Genomic DNA, 19,560 nt, shown 5'->3' on the forward strand with positions numbered 1-19,560 from the left:
AAATTAACAAAAGTTCAAGTAAGTACATTCATATTCTATATAGCGCATATATTAAACCATCATCAAATTAACCTTATTATTATGAAAACTAATATGTTAGCGGGCTTAAATGGGCAAATGATATTATATAATACTTTTGATTATGAAAAAGGTAATTGTCTTATTCGCATGCACATGTTGGAAAAGTATGAAATATATCCATCCCAAATCATAAAGGTTTTGCTCTATATACCACTTGCATAGTCCCGCAATTTCCTTCTACATGATCTAAAGAATTTCCATATAATATCTCTTCTTCTAGAAGCATCAACTTGGTGGTTTGGATCAATCACCAATTTGATTATCTTTACTATGTTATAATTAAATGACCACAGGTGTCACCCTCATTGATTCTTGTTCAGACTGAAATCAACATCAATTTAATTAATTCTTTTAAACTTGACGCTTGTACACAACAAATATAGAGGGCGGGGTGTTATTATTTCTTTTGTGATATAGTGACAAACTGACAACTGACAACACAACAACAATGTTCACAGTTAATATATGTAATGATTCAAATTCGATCGTAGTATGGAACGAGAACATTTTTTATAATGAGCGATATTTTTTATTAAATATCTGATAAATTATGTTACTAAATTGTCAAATTTACCACTGCATCACCAAATGTTTAGCAATACATACATAATTAAAGATCGAAAGTAGTAGGAATGAAGTTTTATTCTCTGGAAAAATAAATAAAGAAAAAGACAGAGGATCGATAGAGAGTACTGGTAGGAATAGGTTTGCATGTTGACATTGGCAGTCAAACATATATATATATATATATAAATGTAACATTATTCAACAAACCGGCAAACTGTTGCTTTGTTTTCTTTAATTAGCTTTCAACAGCTTCGATCTTAGATGGCAGCTACACACACAACCCATATATGCCAAGTAGCACTTAATTTGATCTCAGAGTTCGATGCTGTGAAGCCTGTGATCCATTAATCAACTTATGGATTTTCTTCTTTTTTTGGGTTAAGAAAAATGCGTTTATATATAGATGGAATTGAAGATGCTGTGAGATCGAAATAGTTATAAGGGTTTACATAATATACTTATAACTGTTTTGCTTTTTCCTTTCTTTAAGCACAGTAATGCTAATATGATCATTAGATGACCTGATAATGTGATAGGTAATGTATTTGTCAATAATGTTAATATAGCCACTAGCAAGGAGACTTTATTTGTACCATAAGATAATTAGTTAATGTGGTCTAGAAATGTATTTCGATCTTTTAAAATTACTCATGGTATTGCCTACATCATACATGCATCAACAAAATTTTGACTATAGTTGTACTGTATATTATATTCTGACTATAATTATATTACTCAGGGAATTATAGTCAGAATATAATATACAATATTATAATATAACAATACAATATACATTATACATATATGCATCAATAATTCTTTTAAAATTACTCATGGTATTGTATTTGATCAAATGATTCATGTATGTAATTTGAAAAATGGGTAATGGGTTTGTCTGAAAAGATCGACACCAGTTGCTCCCCAATGTATCAATTCATAATACAAAATGGAAACACTTCTGCGGTTAATGCATGAGTTAATTATAGATACCACACCTAAATTATGTTTTGTTGTCATCGGTTGCTCCCCAATGTATCAATTCATAATACAAAATGGAAATATTTCTGCGGTTAATGCATGAGCTAACTATAAATACCACACCTAAATTATGTTTTTGTTGATATTATTTTTCACACTATAATTTTTAATACTTCACCAACTTACTCTTTCACGTCAAACAATTTGTTCAAATCCATCAGAAAAATCAAGTTCGTCATCAATTTTATACACATAGCGCCGTGTTAGCACTAAGTGTTCTACTTTCTCTGATGCCACCGTGCAATCAACGAGAAAGAGTTTACATAAAATCGACGAGAAAGAGTTTAAGGAGGGTTAAAAAAGTTTAATATGAGACAAAGTGTCAAACATCACCTAATTTGTGGGTGGTATACTGGTATATATAATTACCTCTTAAGTAATCACAAACCGAAGCCACCTTAATTAAAAGTAAAACGGAACAGTACGTGTGAACATCCAGAGCCTCTTACTCCTACGAACGCGTACAGTAGCATTAAAGATTGCGTAGCCGCTTTTTGTCTCTCTGCAGTCTGCACACCTAAATTAATTCATATAGTAATTAATTCCATTCTAAAAAAAAAAAAAATAGTAATTAATTAATTCTATTTTTAATTCCGTAGTTTGTGTATTCCCACCGTAGCTTACTATAATTTTAGCAAAGCAATACAAAAGCGAGTATACAATTTTGGCAGCATGTATAATACTTAATACCAATGGAATTCACAAAAGAATTGGAGCCAATTTCCACAACCACTCGCACTTGTACGCTAATCAGTTATTATATATATATATATATATATATATATATATTGAGCTATCAACCCCACACACACACACTAGTCTTTCTCTTTGCCTCTTCACATTTCCAAAATCCAAACCCACTTGTCTTTCTCTTTTTGTTAGAAATATTAAATATTTGAGGAAATATTGCATTGCTTATTTGCTATCCACAACAAGTAACCAAATGCAGGCCACTGCAGGTCCCTTGCTCTCCCTCTCTCCCAGCTTCAACACCTACTCCTCCTCCGACAAACTCGCTCAAATCGCCGCCCGAGTCGTCAACGAGTTCACTCACCAACAACCACTCCCCGACTGGGTCACTCCCGATGAAAACGACGCCGTCAAAGACGACGATGACTTCGAATTCGCTTTTGTCTCCAGAGACCCAAACACCTCGCCCATCTCCGCCGACGAGATTTTCTACAACGGCCAGATCAGGCCCGTCTACCCTCTCTTCAACCAACGCTTACTAAACGACGAGACTGATCGTGCCGTTAAAATCAACTCCTCCGATACGACGCCTGCGCCGAATCAGAAGCAACGTCGTCTGCCGCTGAGAATGCTGATGATCGAAGAGGAGCGCGAAACTGCGTCGTCGTGCTCGTCCTCCTCCGAGGCCGACGACCTCGAGAACCTCTCTCCCGGCACCTACTGCGTGTGGAACCCCAAGGCCTCGCCCGCACGCGGCGGCTGCAACAAGAGCAACTCCACTGGCTCCTCCAAGCGCTGGAAGTTTCGGAACCTTCTTTACCGCAGCAGCAGCGACGGCAAGGACACTTTCGTCTTTTTGGCTCCTCCTGTCTCCAAGGACGATAATGGTGTCGCAAGGAAAAGAGTCGTTGTCGGTGGCGTCAGTAGCAGGGCCGTGGAGGAAGGGGATAAAAATAAACGACGGTCGTTTTTGCCGTACAGGCAGGACATTCTGGGCTTTTTCTCTAACGTCAATGGGCTTAGCAGGAATTTGCATCCATTTTGAAAGTTACTATAAAGTCTATAATTAGTAATTTTTATTAATTTTCTTTTCTTTTTGAGTTTTTTTTTTTTTTTTTGAGAAAATTACGATTAGTTAATAGTTTGGGTTAATTAATTAGATATGGGTTTCTTTATTTTGTGTAAATTATGGAATATATCTATATTATTATTATTATATATGGGGTGTTTAAATTTCTATTTTGGTTCATTTTAATATGATTGTGTGTCATTTGAGTTGTGTAAATGCATGTAGATTTTTTTTTGCCATAAATGCATGTAGATTGTAGAAGTTAAAAATGTGTTTGGTTTGTGATCACAATTTTGTTGTGTGGGTCTCACGCGGTATGGGACTATTGGGTATAAAGTCATTTGGATAATAATTAGGGGTTGTCCTTTTTCAGAACCTTCTGAGAAAATTGAAAGTTTTCATTTTATGTAAATTTGCACTAATAGTCTACTTATTTTTAAAAAATTTTAATGTGGTCTATAAATTAAATTTTTTTGCACTTTGGTCCATGAATTGTCTGACTTGTTTTAGTTTGGTTAAAACCATTTATCCGGTTTGGATTAAATTGAAACATGTTAGATAGTTTGTAGACCAAATTACAATAAAATTAAATTTATGAAACATGTTCAAATTTTTTAAAAATAAATGGACTATTGATGCAATTAACTCAAACTTTTATTTGAAGCTAGCTATATCAAAACTCAAAAGATTGATTAGTCACGATGATATCGCTATTATAAGCAAATTGATGGGAGAAAGGGCAAAAAAAAGAGAGCCATGTGTTTCATCTTTTTCCTTTTTACTTAGATGACAAGGATATATAGTGTGAATGATATGCTTTTTCCTTGCTTAAATATGCATCTTGAAGAAAAGTATGTTTTTTTTTTTTTCTGAAAAAAAGTATGCATTCTAATAAAATATTATATGTATAAATAATTTTCTTGCATAGTATAGAGATAGTATTTTTTTTCTTTTATGAAGGGTCTATTATTGAATATATCACTTCATTTTGTAGGTCAATGAGAATTAAAGAAGTTTTATTAATATGAATCATATGAGCTGGTATTAGGAACTCAAAATCCAACTTTATCAAGTTCGAATTGGGGGGAATGGTTTACATGGTACTTAAAAGTTAATTATAAAATTGAGTAGTACCTAATTAAGGTGTCTTGCAAGTAAGGGAAGAGTGGAAAGATGAAATTCGGCTATTGAAAATTTCAAACGAAAAAAGTTTTAGAGTGCTAAATTTACTAGGGTGCTAAAATTATTAGGCATTTTAAGTAGAAGCCTAAAATTACTAGGGTGCTAAAATTTCAAATGAAATATCTTTATTTTTCATTTTAGGCTTCCACTTAAAATGCCTAATAATTTTAGCACCCTAGTAATTTTAGGCTTCTATCTTTATTTCAGTATAATTTTATTAGGGGTGCTAAAATAAGAAAGAAAGATAAGTAAGGGTTTAATCGGCCTAAAAATTATATAGAGTACTTGGAAATTCCCACGGAGCTCGGAAATTCCTTGTCAAATGCTCGGCAGTTGCAAATGCAACTTGTATTTACAACTTAAAACATGCATCTACAATTTAAAATTTGTCATCTACAATCTAAAAAGCTACATTTGTAATCTAAAAAGATGCATTTACAACCTAAAAAAAATGGATTTGCAACCTACAATTTGCAGATGTATCTGCATCTGCCGAGCTCTCGGTAGCTTGTTTTCGGCGTCCAGACCCGCATAAGCGAATATGTTAGGCTTCAACTTAATTTTTTATTTGGCTGGGTTTTGCACTTAAAAATCTTTCAAAAACTAAATTTGGGAGTAATTTAATTTTATCATGTAACTTTTTCTTTTCTAATTTGTTCAAAACATTTACCAAGTCAATACGAACTTTAATAGGGTAAAATTCAACTGCAAATGCTATCCATTGGCTTGTACATATATGTTACGAAATTACATAATTTTTCCTTGCGTGATAGCTTAATACTACATAGTTTATATTAAGATGATATTTATTCAATTTTGACTTTTTTTGCTCGTATATTTAATTTTTGTTTTCATATAAAAACCATTTCTTTGAGACTTGTTGTATGGTTTTCAGAATGTACAAATACAAAACAAATTTAGCATGCACCACATTATTATAAATTTGTGTAGCATCTGTTTTCTTCTTCGTTAGTTCTGATAGAATTGGAAAAGATCTTTATTCTGAGCTGAGCTCTGATAGAATTGGATTGTGTCTGGCACCATAAGATATTATACAGCCAATATAATACACATGACCCTTTGGTTAAAGTCTCAAAGCGGGACCCATAAAAACGATAGCAGATAGAGGGCTCAGGTGAAAAAGCAAAAGGTTGGGATGACTATGAATTCCATGAGCAGCAATTAATATTTTTGTGTGTCCCATTTGGGTGCCATATGGTCCTGGTCTTCATCTGCACTACTCTTTCTCATTTTTCCTAGAGCCAATCCACAATCCAGCTGCAAAAGCTCAACATAGGAAAATGTGTAAAGCAGATTCTTTCTTTCTTTCTTTCTCTCTTTTGGGTTAGAGAGAGCAAGTGGGAATTGAGGACAACTGAGGGTCTTCAATATATATTTTCCACATTTTGCTATCTGGGAACTCTGAAAATTTGCCAAAAATTGAAGAGGTTTGATGGCAGATAGTGTACAAATCAATGGTATAGCATACATACAATGACACATAAATAAATGAGAGTTTAGTAAGTTCCACATTTGTACAATTCTTAAAAGGTTTTGAAAACAAAAATAAAGTGATTCTGGGCTCTATGAGTAACTAAGTTCTACACTTCTGTTCTCAGGGTAAAAAAAACAAAAGTTCCACTGTTATTGGGTAATGATGATCCAGCTCAGGTGAGCTTTATTTAGCTTCTTGTACACATCCCCATAAAGAAACTAATAAATGAAACAATAAAATAAGGAACTGGCAAGTGGAAAGTGGTAAGCTAGCAGCAGTGGGCAGTGGGCAGTGGGCAGTGGGTATCTGGTGGTGGCTGTGGGGTATTTTCACTTCACAATTCACATCACATCCTCCTCTCCTTTTGACCAAAAAAAAAAAAAACATCCTCCTCTCCTCCTTTACTTATTTTGGAGCATACATAATTGCCAAAGGCTGTGAATCAACTCTCAGATGTGACCATATTTCTTGGGTTCCCAACCAAATCCACATAGAAACTGTGGTTCTTGTCAAGCTCATTGTTCTAGCATAGCCAGTGTAAGCTGAACTAACTCATTTTTTACACATCTCCAAACATGCCCCAAATTAATGTTTAGGCTAGGCTGCTTAATTAGATGGTTGATCCCTTAACATTGTGGGTCTCTTTGAAACAAGGTTTGTCCAAAATGGTAGATTTGATATATCAGCAATAATGTGGAAGCTGTCTATTTGAGTGGGTAGGAATCCTTAATGAATAGCTGGCCATGTTCACAAAGAAAGAACCCACTTAACTTAAGATTATCTTATTTTCTTCAAATGGCAGACCAGGTTCATTTCCAAGCCCACATTATTATCCACATTTAAGTGTATACCAATCTCAATCAGCACCCATAAACTTTATAAAACAAGGACATGTAACTCTCTCAAGGGCTGTATACAATGAAAAAGCTACAGAAAAAGAGCCTGCTTTCCTCATTTTTGGAAACAGAGCCTTCACAGGAAAAAGTGAGTAATGGGAGAATTAGATGCTTGCAAAAATAGGGTTGTACCTTGGAAGACATTGCCATTACTGCTTGATAATAATGTGTCTCCTATATCATGTAGAAGTGGAAACAATGGACCATCATCATGGTGATGTGTCAATGGACCTAACAATTAGTAGTGTACATACTCTCATACAAAATCATTAGTATTTTGATTTTATTTTTGCTTTGGCCGGGGAATATTCGCATTCGAATATTAATTAGATGAGAAAAGGAAAATACCAAAGGTCCAAAACAATTTTGAGCCTGGATAATGTGGTGGAATCACATACATCCATCAGCACTGCCCACTTCACTAGCACAGTCCAAAAAAGTGAAATAAACAGTTGCATATATGCATGACCTTCATCATAGAGATTAGAGACTAGTCACTAGAGCGATGGGGTTTGTTGGGGGATTGATGAAGACAATGAGACAAAAATTTTGGCAAAATGTCCGTGTTTTCTGGGGATTGTTTGAACTTCGATTCCATGCACACTTTGTCTTATATTTTATGTTAAATGGAGTTGCTGTTGCATAGCCTGCAAGTGCAGAAATTATATATATAAATATGGAGGCGGCTGAAAGTTCCTCTATGGTTCAAAGTTCGAACACGGTTGTATTTATATGTTATACATGTTCATATGGTAAATATATGGTAAAATTTGTTGATGGTGAAAGCTTGTAGCAACAAGAATGATTTGTAAAAGGTGGGTAAGGGTATCGACAAATCCCATGTCGAGTGTCGGATGCTATGTGTACAAGAAAAACTAGGAGGAGGGAGGCAGGCGCTGCCTGCATTATTGGAAATTACAACTTACATTGGAAATGATAAATAGAGAGGGTGGTCTACAAAAAGGTGAACCAAAGAACAAACTTGTCAATCATAGCAAGCCTCTTCACACTGTTCAGTCTTCAGGGCCCAAAAATATAAGGGAAAGAAAGACCCAGAAGAGGTTCATATTGTTGGACCCTCCCATATGATCGGTTGCACTGGTTGGCTTGGTACATGGGTTTGTCAAATTTCAACCCCAGCCCAACCATAAAGTCCAGAAGTTTCTTCCCAATCCCAACCTTTTTGCAACTCAGCTTGGTTCACATTGCTAATTCCCAACTCCTAAGACAAAGGGGAAAATGAATTCAATGGCATTTTAATTAGATAAGAATAGCCTGTTCTGCAATCTGTACAATGCACTGTTGGGCTACTAATCAATCTAACAAGGACTTAGAACTGGGATTCAAACAAGATACAATTTCACTACAAATCTGATTTTCATTAATTATCTTGTTTCTCTTTCTGACATTTACTGTCCACTATAGGACTTTCAGATGGCCAATGTATTCATACATTCAGAACCTGCTTAAGGGGGGGGACAGAATGCTAACTTTAGCCTAGATTGAACATCTAATCCATAGCATCAGTACCCTGGTCAGCAAGGACAAGCTTTCACTCATGCAAGAACAGGAATTGAACTTGAAGAGCTTTGCAAATTAGCTGCATAATCTCGCGCCCATAAATCATAATGTATAATGTCCTCAAGGGAAGGTGAGGTCACTAATTCTGCCCGGTGCTTAGCACATGTTAGCTCCACAACCTTGAAAATATCCAGATAACTGATTCTGCAAAACAGGCAAACTTTTATTAGCCAAGGATTCACATGACAGGAAAGTGCTTACTAGCAAAGATTTGCAATTCATTGCTCAGGCAGTTCAATTGTCCAGGTGATCATACTTTGTTGTTAAAGTTAACATATTCTATCAAATGGCAGGTGAAGAAACAACACATACTTTTCATCGATAAACATCTCCACAGCTTTTTCATTTGCTGCACTGAGAACTCCTGTCATAGTGCCACCAGCTCGTCCAGCAGCATAGGCAAGATCCATGGATGGGTATTTCACAGTGTCCGGAGCTTTAAAGGTTAGTGAACCAAGCCTACATCAATAGATTTAATTTCTAGTCAACCTGTGATAGCTTATCAAAGAAGGCAGTGTTATGAATGTATTGCATCTCAGCAACATATTGAGTACCTAGTAGGCTAGTATGATATAGAGTTTCACAGGGTGTAAGAGGAAAATCAAGATAGATAACAGGCCTACTCGGGAAGTTTGTAAAGAAGCAAGAACCTATGGAATATAAAGCTTGTCCTTCAGGCTACAACCACAACCATTCACTATAGGAGTATACATAGCCATAAATCATTAGAAGTACCAACAATATTTTAGAGTTATCCAGCTTTAGAGTCAGATATGCATGGTTTTTTTGGGTCCACATGCATATATTAAAAACTTACATGTTTATTCATTCATATAGTAAAAACAATATTTTAGAGTTATCCAGCATTGCACACATAGCCACATACATGCTTATTCATTCATATATTAAAAACTTAGCTATCAGAAAAGGAACATTTAAAAAAAAATCGTCATAACCAAAAGGAAATAAAAAAGGACAGACTGAACCTTCATGAAAATGGAATAAAGAAAAGGTTCATTACTTGCAAAGATCAAGACGAGGCCACGTTACTTCAGAGCAATAGATTCTCTCTGGCCATGACATGGTGTAGAGGATTGGCAAGCGCATATCAGGCCACCCCAGCTGTGCCAGAACAGATGAATCCTGGAACGAACATATTGAAAAAGAACCTTGTAAGATTCATATTCCAACTTATATGAGTGTGAAGTGTTTTTACAAACTACACAACAGTTGGGATTTTAAACACAAAAGTAGAAGCCAAAACTACAAATAAGTGTTGAACCTGTGTTTCAATCATTGAATGTATGATGGATTGTGGATGAATCACAATCTCGATATCATCATATTCAGCTCCAAACAAATAATGGGCTTCAATCACTTCTAGACCCTGTCAAATGTGCAAAGAACTTAATGTCTAACTGCTAGCAACTCAAAACTGCAAAAGTAGATAGATTGGCATACAGCATGATACTTTCACTATAAAACACAGATAAGAAATGATAACAAACCTTGTTGAAAAGGGTAGCTGAATCAACAGTTATCTTCTTTCCCATATTCCAGTTAGGATGTTTCAGAGCATCAGCAACTTTAACTTCTTTCAGTTTATCAACAGGCCAATCCCTGTCAGTAATAGAGTGAAAAATTGTCAAATTCCTCATTGCATCCATAAACAGAGAGCTGTAACAATCCTTAAATTGCCCATGGAAGAAATAAATTGAATCAAATCAGATGTTCAGTAATAACTAAAACTATATTTTGAGAGTCTTCAATAGGTCAGTACGATGTTAAAACGAAAATAAATAATGCATAGAATTGAACTCAAATACATATAGCTTATATAAAGTGGATGATTGAATTTATAATTTAATGTTGCTTATTCAAAGTACTTTTGCTCTCTAGAAAAACGTTCAGAGAGAAAGCAAATAAAGAACCTATGCAAGTTTTCTACTTCTATAAAACAATTGTAAGAACAAAAACCACACGCATTAGCAAACAACATTGTACTGTAAGTTCTACAAAGTGGGGAAAATGATAAACTCCCGCTACAATGTAAGAATTTCCTCCTATTCGGCATAAGAAAAATAAATATCCCTGCCAGGGTTTCAATTTACAAGCTTTCATATTCTAGCTTATATTATGATTTCACACCTGAAAGCCCCACCAGATGCTGTAAGAACGATACGCCGAAGTGCGCCCTCTGGCAAGCCTTGGATACACTAAAGAAAGGAGAATTCAATAAGTTTCACTACTATTCACAGGAGTAAAATAAAGGATGCACAAATATGAATTGATCATGCAAGCATGAAAATAACTGCACCAAGCAATTTAATAATGCTTTAAACAATACCGACAAGAGTGTAACATATGCAATAGCATATCCGAGATCAGTGCATAACTTATTAGATAGATTTGGCTATCTCTTTGGATATGTTTTCATACCTGAAAAATTGCAGAATGTTCTGAATCAGCAGGAAGAATTTTTACATTATGCTTCTTTGCAAGAGGAAGAACAAAAGGACCTCCAGCAATCAGGGTCTCTTTATTGGCTAAAGCTATGTCTTTCCCTGCTTCTATTGCTGCCACTGTAGGCTAAGATTAAAAAGACAACAGGAGAAATTTCAGCCTACTAATTTATGCTAACTTATAAGCCAAATACTGTTTGGTCAGCAAAAATTTTGTTGAATTTCATTATAAATGCAATAAAGGGATCATTAATCATTCAAATTTATTAACTAAATTGGCTATCCCATCAGCATTGCCTTGTCTTCAGTAACTATATTATGTATTTCAAAATTTATATGACATAAAACTTCAATGACAACACAATGTTTGCACAACCTACTATTCCTTCATCCTACTTTATATGACATATTATGTATTATATTACCTTCAATCCTGCACAACCTACTATTCCTGTAACTACTGTGACTGCATCTGGGTGGCGGGCAACCTGAGAAGAGAAAATATGAGCAATTTCTTCAAGATGATAAGAATGAAATTCATCAACACTGGTCATTTAGATGCTAGGCCACCTCAATGACTCCTTGCTCCCCAGGAATAATCTCAGGCTTTTCTTCTAAATCAGCCAAAGCCTCTTTAAGTTCATTAACTAATGATTCATTTCTAACAGCAACTAGTTGGGGCTTGAACCTCTTCACCTGTTGAATGCAAAAATGGATTTTAAGCACCAAGCTAAATATGTAAGAAGAATCAATCCCAAACCCCAGATAACTAGGGTACAAGTGGTTATGATGGATGGTTATCAGATAAGTTTATCCGATGGATTACCTGATCCACAAGAAGAGTTACATTTGAACCAGCTGCTAGTGCCACAATTCTGAATTTATCTGGGTTCTCTGCCACTATGTCCAATGTCTGTAGAAACAGGAAATTCAGATTATAAGCAACTGATGCAATGCCCAAACTTGTGTTTCATTAAAAAAGAGCAAAAATGGCTGTTGTCCATCAGACAGATTTCTGTTAAAAAGTAATCATAGCTAAAGAGAGAGCCAGGGCAGTGCAAATTCCAGACCCTCTTTCATAGACAAGGAAGAGAAGCTCGAAACCTTCTGCCAATTTAGTTTGCTCTTTTCTAAGAAGAGCTTCCACACAGGTCTTAGAAGAATAATTTTATCTTTAATCTCAAATAAAAAGATCAAAAGCAATAATCTTTTCCATACCTGGGTTCCAATGGAACCAGTAGATCCAACAACAGAAATAGGCTTTGGACCATCCCAAGTCCTGCGGCCCTCCGGAATCGCGCGTCCCGGCCAGGCTGGAGGAGGTGTTTGTGTTGAACATTGAACTCTTCTACCAATTACAGTTCTGCAATCTTTCCTCCTCAAAGAAAACCCACCTATGTTTAACAAACAAAACAACATGGTATACCCATTATACAACACTCTGAAACAATATTAACAAAGAGACTAACTTTATAAGATATATACCAACAAGTATTCCATTAAAATTCAGAGATGCATACAAGTGTAATTTTCTAAAGATAGAAGCACATATATGCACTTTATCATATGAACTTTCAATTAAACAATAAAGTACATGGACCCCATCATTTTACCAACACAGAACTCATAGATTCATAGTTTTGAAACATAATGTCAGCATGTACTCTGGAAAGCTAAAAAGAAAAAAGTCTTCATTTCGATTGTTTCCCTGTGTTGTCTCGGAAACCAAACCGAAAAAAATCAAAGAAACGGAAAAATGAAAGTGGCACCTGGAAGCTTGGGGAGGTGGTGGCTGGACTTGGTGGAATCCAAGAAAGGGATGGCTTTAATTTCAGCTGGAGATAACAAATTCAGAGCCATCAAAAACTCAACTTTATGATTCAAATGAACAAAACCCAATGACCCTTTAGAGATAGAGAAAGAGAAAGCTCAAAATGATCAAAACAAGAACCCCTTTTGAGCCTGCCAATTTATTTATGTGGTCATGAAAATTGCATAGCTTTATAGTAAAATAGTAATGCTTTCTTAGTAACAGTCAATTTTTTTTTTGGTCATGTAGTGACAGTCATTACTCATTTGGGTTTCTCTTTTTGGTTTTTTTTTTTTTTTAGTTTTAGTATAATAATCAAAGAAAATGCTAAAGAGACCATATTTTTGTATCATTTTTCTATTAGAGTTGGGCCTTATTTATATTGGTGAGTCACACCTCTATTAGAAAGATGTTACAACTAAATGGTACAAAGATGATTTTTAACGAGAAATAGACTTAGGAATGAGGACGAAATGAAGAATTGGACGAGAACGGAATCAATCTCTTCTGGTGGACTGTAATAATTTTTTCTTACCCAAAACTTGATGCTTCCAAGTCATCTTTTTTGCCTTTATCCAAGGCTCATACGACGCCGTTTCTACACTAGCGTTTAATATCGGATAGGACAGGAACTTGTGAGTATTCTGATTAATACCATCTGATGATTCCCTCATAATGCTTCCAAAATATTTCATTTTTGTGTAGTTGTATACTTGTATTGTATTGTATCCTGAAATGGAAGGGTTATTAAAGTCTCTCTCATTTTTAGGTTTCTGTTTGACTGTCTGTAGTAAGCTTGAAATTATATGGTATGGGTGGTTATTTCTGATTTTCTTATTATATATTCAATGCACATATTACCAACACCAAAGAAGGTGATTATTCATTTTCAAGCACTTAAAAAGTGCTAGGCAACAATTAAATCTCAAAATATGAAATCATTAAAAAATGGGTAACAATATATCAAACTAGCTATATACATTTTCTTATTGACCAATGACCATAAGTTATGAATTCAAATTTCATGGACAATAACTGTTAATTAATCAAAAATACGAATAGATATAAGCAAACTCGTCCTATACATAACAATTTCTACAAATCTTGTGCAAACTTAGGAAAATGTTTCTATTTGAATGACTACGGTGAAAACTTTTGAACTAGGGAAATTAATCTTTTTTTATTTTCCTTTTGTATTTGCATTCTTATTTTCATTTTCAGTTAGTTTGACTTATTAAGGTATCCGATGAATTGAGGTCCAAGTAGATCCCTCATCACAAGAAGTTGGTTTCATATGCACTAAAACAAGAGTAGGCTACAAACGTGTCTTTTGAATACAATAAACAAGTCATAAATTTTTTTTAAAAAAATAGATGTTAAATTATAAATATTCAGATTGGACAACATTAATCGACATAGACAATCCAAATAACGACAACCAATGCAAATAACATAAGACCATGAACCAAATCAGAAATCACTTTCATTAATAAAAGTTGAAAATTGTAACAACCTACGCGTTTAGACCCACACAACTATTACCGATAACCACCACCAAAATTCAAAAGATACACCCACCCAAAAATGAGAAAATTAAACAAATGTATATGTATAAATTAACATATCAGAAGCAGTAACACCACCAAAGCCTGAAATGGAGACTTTGGAAATGCACACACGTATGCCTCTCAATACTCATGACAAGAGGGGTTGTGGGTGGTCGGCTAAACGTGTCCAACTCTACAAAGCCCACTTCAGGTTCATTAGAGCTTTGGGCAAACTTATTTTATATGCTTCACGTTTAGGTATCTCTCATACCATCCTTGCATGTGTATCTTTTATAACTCTTGAGTATGTTGCCAACGGTGACATCTGCACCAAGAATACAGTGTCAATATAATACTAGATCCTTTTGGCTAAACTAGTCTGTCCTAGGCCATGAAAGCTAAAAAACCCTGATGTTCGAAAATAAACGATAAACCGACCACAGTCCACAGGGCTTACACACAACAGTTATACACACATTCCTTGTGCAATGGATTTATATGGACTATCTTAAACATAAATCTATCATAATTTTTATTCTCTCATGAAAGTACATAAAAATTATACCTATATCACTTAAAAAGTACATGAAAGGTGTGCACATACCAATACCTTATTCCAGATTACTCAGGCATAGACACCTTCCTCTTCTCGTATCTCAGCCGATGAGCTCCCATTATTAATCACCTCAGCACTCCCATTATTAATCACCTCAGCACTCCCATTATTAATCTCCAATGCACCTCCAGATTCAGATATTTTTGTTATCCTCTGCAACTCATCAGCTTCATCTGATGGACGTGCTATCGGCTGATCATTACCCAGCTGTTCTTTCTGCACTGGTTTTGGCCGTCGGATAGCTTCAGCTGCTTCTGCCATTGCAACCGGGGGTGGCTGGGGAGGAACCCATGTACGCTGAACTGGCTGAACTGGTTGCTTACTAGGTCGCACACCAAAAGACCCTGCCTTGACTTCGTCTTCATTTTCTATCTCAGTGATTCTGACATTTTTCCGCTGCCACCAAGGCACTGAACTGTCACCGTTTAACTGATAATTAAGCCCATTGTCCTGCATGCTGGAATTTATGCCTTCACTGCTTACTTGGGGCTGAAATACTTGGCTCAAGTTTTGGGTCTGAGCAACCTCCCAAGGCTACCCAAGAAAACATAAAGTGAGAATCATCTCCATGTGATATCAAAGCAAGAAATTTGAATTTTGTAACTTTGTCAAATTTGTCAGTAGAGTCCAAATAAGTCCTTGAATTTGTAAAAGAGCTCTTTCTATAATTTCATAAAGCTTACACAAAATCAGGTAACATTCCAACATCATCTCAAGGAATGATATACAGAAGCCATTTTTCTTTGTTCAGATTGTGAAAGACACACAACAACCTAAGATCATATTTTTTCTTAATTGACCAACCATGTGTACTAATCTAGAGTGAATCAGTTCCATATCTTGCCGTAACCTACTGGAAACCAAAAAGTTGGTTACCTAAATTCAACTAACTGGCTCATAGGTGGAAAGTGGAAACTCTTATTCTCTATTGCTTATATTACTTAGTGAATTTAATGAGTCTCCATTAGTCCATAAATCAATTTCCATTTCTGTTGTGTGTGTGTGTGTGTGTGTGTGTGAGAGAGAGAGAGAGAGAGAGAGAGAGAGAGAGAGAGAGAGTATTTGAGAAGGTGAAAAACTCTCAAAAGGAATACCTTAGCTCTAGGTGCCAAGCGAGGATTTGATGGTTGCTGATTAGGGTTAGGGGGTAAATCATCAATGTCCTGCATATGCATCCAGAATGACAAAGAATTAGCATCCAGTAAAAAAGAAAACTGATCTCAATAAGAAAATCTAGAAAGGGTTTACTTTGACATTAGGAGGTTTCTCCCCTCGTTGTACCATGGCCATGATCTGCAATATATTAATAAAAGTTAAATAGGAAGAAAACCCTAGGCAAGACAGTAGCATTGCTCATGAATGATTAATTTTTAGGGCCTTACAACTGACTGAATATTCTTTCTTATGGAAACAGTTCTGAGCAACAAAAGGCCATAAAAACTACTTACCTCCATATAAGATTTTGAGTGAGGTGCAGCAGATGGTTCCATGGATGCAGGAGCTGAGGAAGATTGCACTGTACAGAAAATTCCAATATTATGAATAAAATCAATAAACATTAGAAAGATTAAACAATAGATAATTGAAAAATTTGAGAATAAAAACCTGAGTGCAAGCCAGACTCTGCCTTGCCGTTCACATATTGTTGCTGTAAAACAGTTAAATAGTAGAAACCCAAATTATGAACAGATGTGAATATGATATTATCTAAACCTTTCCAAAAATCAACAAAAATTTGAAATTTACGCCTATTTTCAGGCTTTCAACTAACCTTTGAATTTGTGATAGTGACTCGATGATCTTCCTGGTCAACAAGAGAGGTTCTTACTGGGGCCTTTGTTTCTATTGATCATTAAGCAGAAAGATAGGATAATCAATAAAATCATTATTGGATTCCAAATTTATGGATTTGATACATCAATGGAAGAACAAAAAATTTTCATGATTGTGTAGTAGCTGTTTTTTTAGGCAGAACAATTAATCATATCTACTTGTTTGATCACATAGCATCTTTCTAGTACCTTCCAATTTCCGAATGGAATTACTCATTGACTTCATTTCTTGCACTTGCACATCTAACAAATTCATGAGTTCTACAAAGTATCTCCTCTCTGGCCCAAGTATAAACCAAGGTGCAGCAAGCAATCATGAAAATGTTAAACTTGTCACTATAGAATCCAAAATGAAAATGAAAACAGTAATAACAACAAAAAAAAGTAGACTCAATTAAGACAGAAATAGCATATAGAGCATCACAATCCCACCTTCGGTCTTAGAATTCAGCATTTCCTGGCTTGCTTTTGCCACATCTGCTGCCGCAGCTTCTTCTGCCAAACTAGGTTTTGAGTCAGTTTTCTTCTCAATGTCATTTTCATCTTCCAATACAACCTTGCGTACCCAAGCCTTCAACCTAGGAATAATAGATTTCTAAAACAGAAAACATGCCATGAGACACCAACTTAGCTAGAACTATCAAGTGATAAAAGTCTAATGGGTACTTTGTGGGACTGGGTCAAGAAACATAAAAAGGAAATATAACGCAAAGGAATAGCATCAGAACGTGAAGGATAACAATTAACATGTCTAAGTTTTTAGATGCCATGATTGTAAAAAAGTTGAGTGTAAATAACCTTAATTAGTACAGCTGTTCCAGCACCTGAAACTGCCAGGAATCCTACAGCAGCAAGGGCATGATACCAGTGGAATCTATACCCAGTTAAGGTACGCACAGGGGAAATGGCATAAGTAGGAGCAGCTCCTGCAGGCTGCAGAGTTTGAGTTGTACTTTGTGCCTGAATGTTTGATGATGTCTTCGCTTGTCCGTCTGCAATAAGAAAGCATATACAATCATCACTTATGCAAACATTTGGCAAACTCTGGTAAAAACCAATATCCCACTTTGATACCAGTTTTTTTGTTACCTTGATTTGCAGTAGATGCCTGCGCACCTGGAGGTGGGTCCTGCAATTTCAAAAGAAAAAAAATGTCAAACATGAAAAAGATTGACAATTGGCAATTTACTTAAATAACAATGAATAATTCACTTACAGGCACACGCTGAAATGCTTCATCAATCTCTTCCTTTGTGAGGCCCTTTTTCTCAAGAAAAGACCGTCTGTAAATGATGGGAGAGCCCCTAACTTTCGGGTGCGAAAGGAATTTCACAGCATTTTGCACTTGATCCTCTCTTATTGGTTCAGAATTCACAAACACAGATGGTGTAGAATTCTGTTTAGGTGGCTGAGCCCCAGCATCTTGCTGACTCTCATTTGTTTGTTGAGCAAGACCAGCTGCTCAAGTTAATAATCAGTATTATTTTCCTAAACATACAGCTTAGATACATAACTAAGCTTCATAGATTCCTTTTATTTCTAGATAAAGTAATAATACTGCAGCCAATTTTACAAGAATTACGTTCCTTTCACAACCCATTAATTTATTTAACTCTCCTTAAACTATAATCATACAATGAATCTTGTGGGTTTATTCAATTCATTGCACACAGAACTAATTCTTTCTATGAAAACTATTCAGAAATAAATTAGTAGCAATCATAAACAAAACTGGCAACATATAGAATTTGTTTATTGAAATAAAATTGCTTAACTTGCTCAGCAACTAGGAACCGTACTGAAATACATATAAAAATGAAAAAGAAAAGGGAGAGAGAGCGAGAGAGAGAGAGAAATGGCACCTGGGTCCTGCGGTTTGTCGTCCATACTGACCTCCTCCTTCACCTGAATTACTCAGCAAAGAGAAAAACGGAAAAGAAAGTGAAAGAAAAGGAGAGAATCAGTGAGAAAATGAAAAACAAACAACGAAATAAGTTATTATTATTCTGATAATAGAAGTGCTTACAGAAGGAGATGATGAAACTAATGAGGTCAGCGGTAGCTCACTAGCTCCAGAGGTAACTGGTATGGTGGGCTTTGCACATCCCAAAGCAACATCAACATGCTAGTCTGAAAGACGCCAAAGAATGCTGCAGATAATGAATGAACTCCTATCCGCTGCGGTGCATCATCCACATGGGCCTGTGGCTCATGCATCATGGACTGATAATTTATTTGGGCCCATGAAGTTAAAGAAGGCCCAAAAGTCTTGGCCCAGATTTACCACCTTCATGACCTGTTCGGTCCAAACACCTAGGCGTTGCTAGGCCTAGAAGCGGTTGTCCACATGAGATGCAAACAAAACCAATGGTCTACAAAACTATACTTGAGGAAGTGTTTTCACACCATCAATCAACATTGACTCATCCCAATCAACATCTAGCTACACAAGCTCGATCAGAAGATAAAAAATTCATGTTGCTACTATTATTTGGGCATAATTGGACCCCCAATTTCACTAAAAGAAAGAAAAAGAAGAAAAGACAAATTGAGCAATAACTCGAATATTTTTATTCGAGTCATTGTCGTAGACAACACTAAAGTTACAAGCCCCACACATTGATGGATGACTTGTGCGGATCATGTGAATTGTGAAAATGGTTTCTTCTTTCTCGAATGGGTTTTTAAGGTGAA

At 35.6% G+C, this 19,560-nt stretch overlaps 3 protein-coding genes across 5 annotated transcripts; 1 reads left to right on the forward strand and 2 right to left on the reverse strand.

Annotated features, from left to right (window-relative positions):
- The first annotated feature begins 2,503 nt into the window (after nucleotides 1-2,503).
- On the forward strand, nucleotides 2,504-3,718 carry LOC147274779 (membrane-associated kinase regulator, putative (DUF1645)). Its single transcript, XM_086227489.1, has one exon. It carries the CDS (start codon nucleotides 2,630-2,632, stop codon nucleotides 3,419-3,421), a length of 792 nt encoding a protein of 263 aa, XP_086083615.1. The 5' UTR covers nucleotides 2,504-2,629; the 3' UTR covers nucleotides 3,422-3,718.
- A 4,523-nt stretch (nucleotides 3,719-8,241) lies between these two features.
- DXR (1-deoxy-D-xylulose 5-phosphate reductoisomerase) lies at nucleotides 8,242-13,035 on the reverse strand. Its single transcript, XM_086256469.1, has 12 exons — nucleotides 12,831-13,035; nucleotides 12,280-12,455; nucleotides 11,888-11,974; nucleotides 11,632-11,757; nucleotides 11,487-11,549; nucleotides 11,039-11,188; nucleotides 10,748-10,815; nucleotides 10,108-10,219; nucleotides 9,882-9,986; nucleotides 9,621-9,742; nucleotides 8,912-9,058; nucleotides 8,242-8,743 (listed from the first exon to the last, which is right to left on the reverse strand). Exons 1-12 carry the CDS (start codon nucleotides 12,919-12,921, stop codon nucleotides 8,575-8,577), a joined length of 1,416 nt encoding a protein of 471 aa, XP_086112595.1. The 5' UTR covers nucleotides 12,922-13,035; the 3' UTR covers nucleotides 8,242-8,574.
- A 1,297-nt stretch (nucleotides 13,036-14,332) lies between these two features.
- Nucleotides 14,333-19,010, reverse strand: PEX14 (peroxin 14). 3 transcript variants are annotated; one of them, XM_086256311.1, is made up of 14 exons: nucleotides 18,893-19,010; nucleotides 18,729-18,771; nucleotides 18,083-18,324; nucleotides 17,956-17,995; nucleotides 17,665-17,858; nucleotides 17,299-17,461; nucleotides 17,056-17,145; nucleotides 16,806-16,876; nucleotides 16,640-16,682; nucleotides 16,483-16,550; nucleotides 16,283-16,327; nucleotides 16,129-16,197; nucleotides 15,029-15,568; nucleotides 14,333-14,743 (listed from the first exon to the last, which is right to left on the reverse strand). In XM_086256311.1, the coding sequence occupies exons 2-13, from the start codon at nucleotides 18,751-18,753 to the stop codon at nucleotides 15,044-15,046; spliced, it is 1,575 nt and encodes a 524-aa protein (XP_086112437.1). In that variant the 5' UTR covers nucleotides 18,754-18,771; nucleotides 18,893-19,010; the 3' UTR covers nucleotides 14,333-14,743; nucleotides 15,029-15,043. The 3 variants fall into 3 exon arrangements, with proteins under 3 accessions (XP_086112437.1, XP_086112436.1, XP_086112438.1); XM_086256310.1 differs by having other exon boundaries at nucleotides 15,023-15,568; XM_086256312.1 differs by having other exon boundaries at nucleotides 15,023-15,568; nucleotides 18,083-18,319; nucleotides 18,727-18,771; nucleotides 18,893-19,007.
- Between the last annotated feature and the right edge of the window lie 550 nt (nucleotides 19,011-19,560).

This window comes from Dryas octopetala, chromosome 9, assembly GCF_963921425.1.
Source record: "Dryas octopetala chromosome 9, drDryOcto1.1, whole genome shotgun sequence".
NCBI lineage: Eukaryota > Viridiplantae > Streptophyta > Magnoliopsida > Rosales > Rosaceae > Dryas > Dryas octopetala.

Coding starts and splice junctions, on each gene's coding strand:
- LOC147274779 (XM_086227489.1), top strand. CDS start 2,630: ATGCAGGCCACTGCAGGTCCCTTGCTCTCCCTCTCTCCCAGCTTCAAC.
- DXR (XM_086256469.1), bottom strand. CDS start 12,921: ATGGCTCTGAATTTGTTATCTCCAGCTGAAATTAAAGCCATCCCTTTC. Junction 10,816..11,038: donor AACATTCTGCAATTTTTCAG/GTATGAAAACAT, acceptor TCCTTTCTTTAG/TGTATCCAAGGCTTGCCAGA. Junction 9,059..9,620: donor CCTCGTCTTGATCTTTGCAA/GTAATGAACCTT, acceptor CTATTGATGTAG/GCTTGGTTCACTAACCTTTA.
- PEX14 (XM_086256311.1), bottom strand. CDS start 18,753: ATGGACGACAAACCGCAGGACCCAG. Junction 18,325..18,728: donor CGACAAACCGCAGGACCCAG/GTGCCATTTCTC, acceptor TAACTTGAGCAG/CTGGTCTTGCTCAACAAACA. Junction 16,551..16,639: donor AGAGTCTGGCTTGCACTCAG/GTTTTTATTCTC, acceptor TTTTCTGTACAG/TGCAATCTTCCTCAGCTCCT.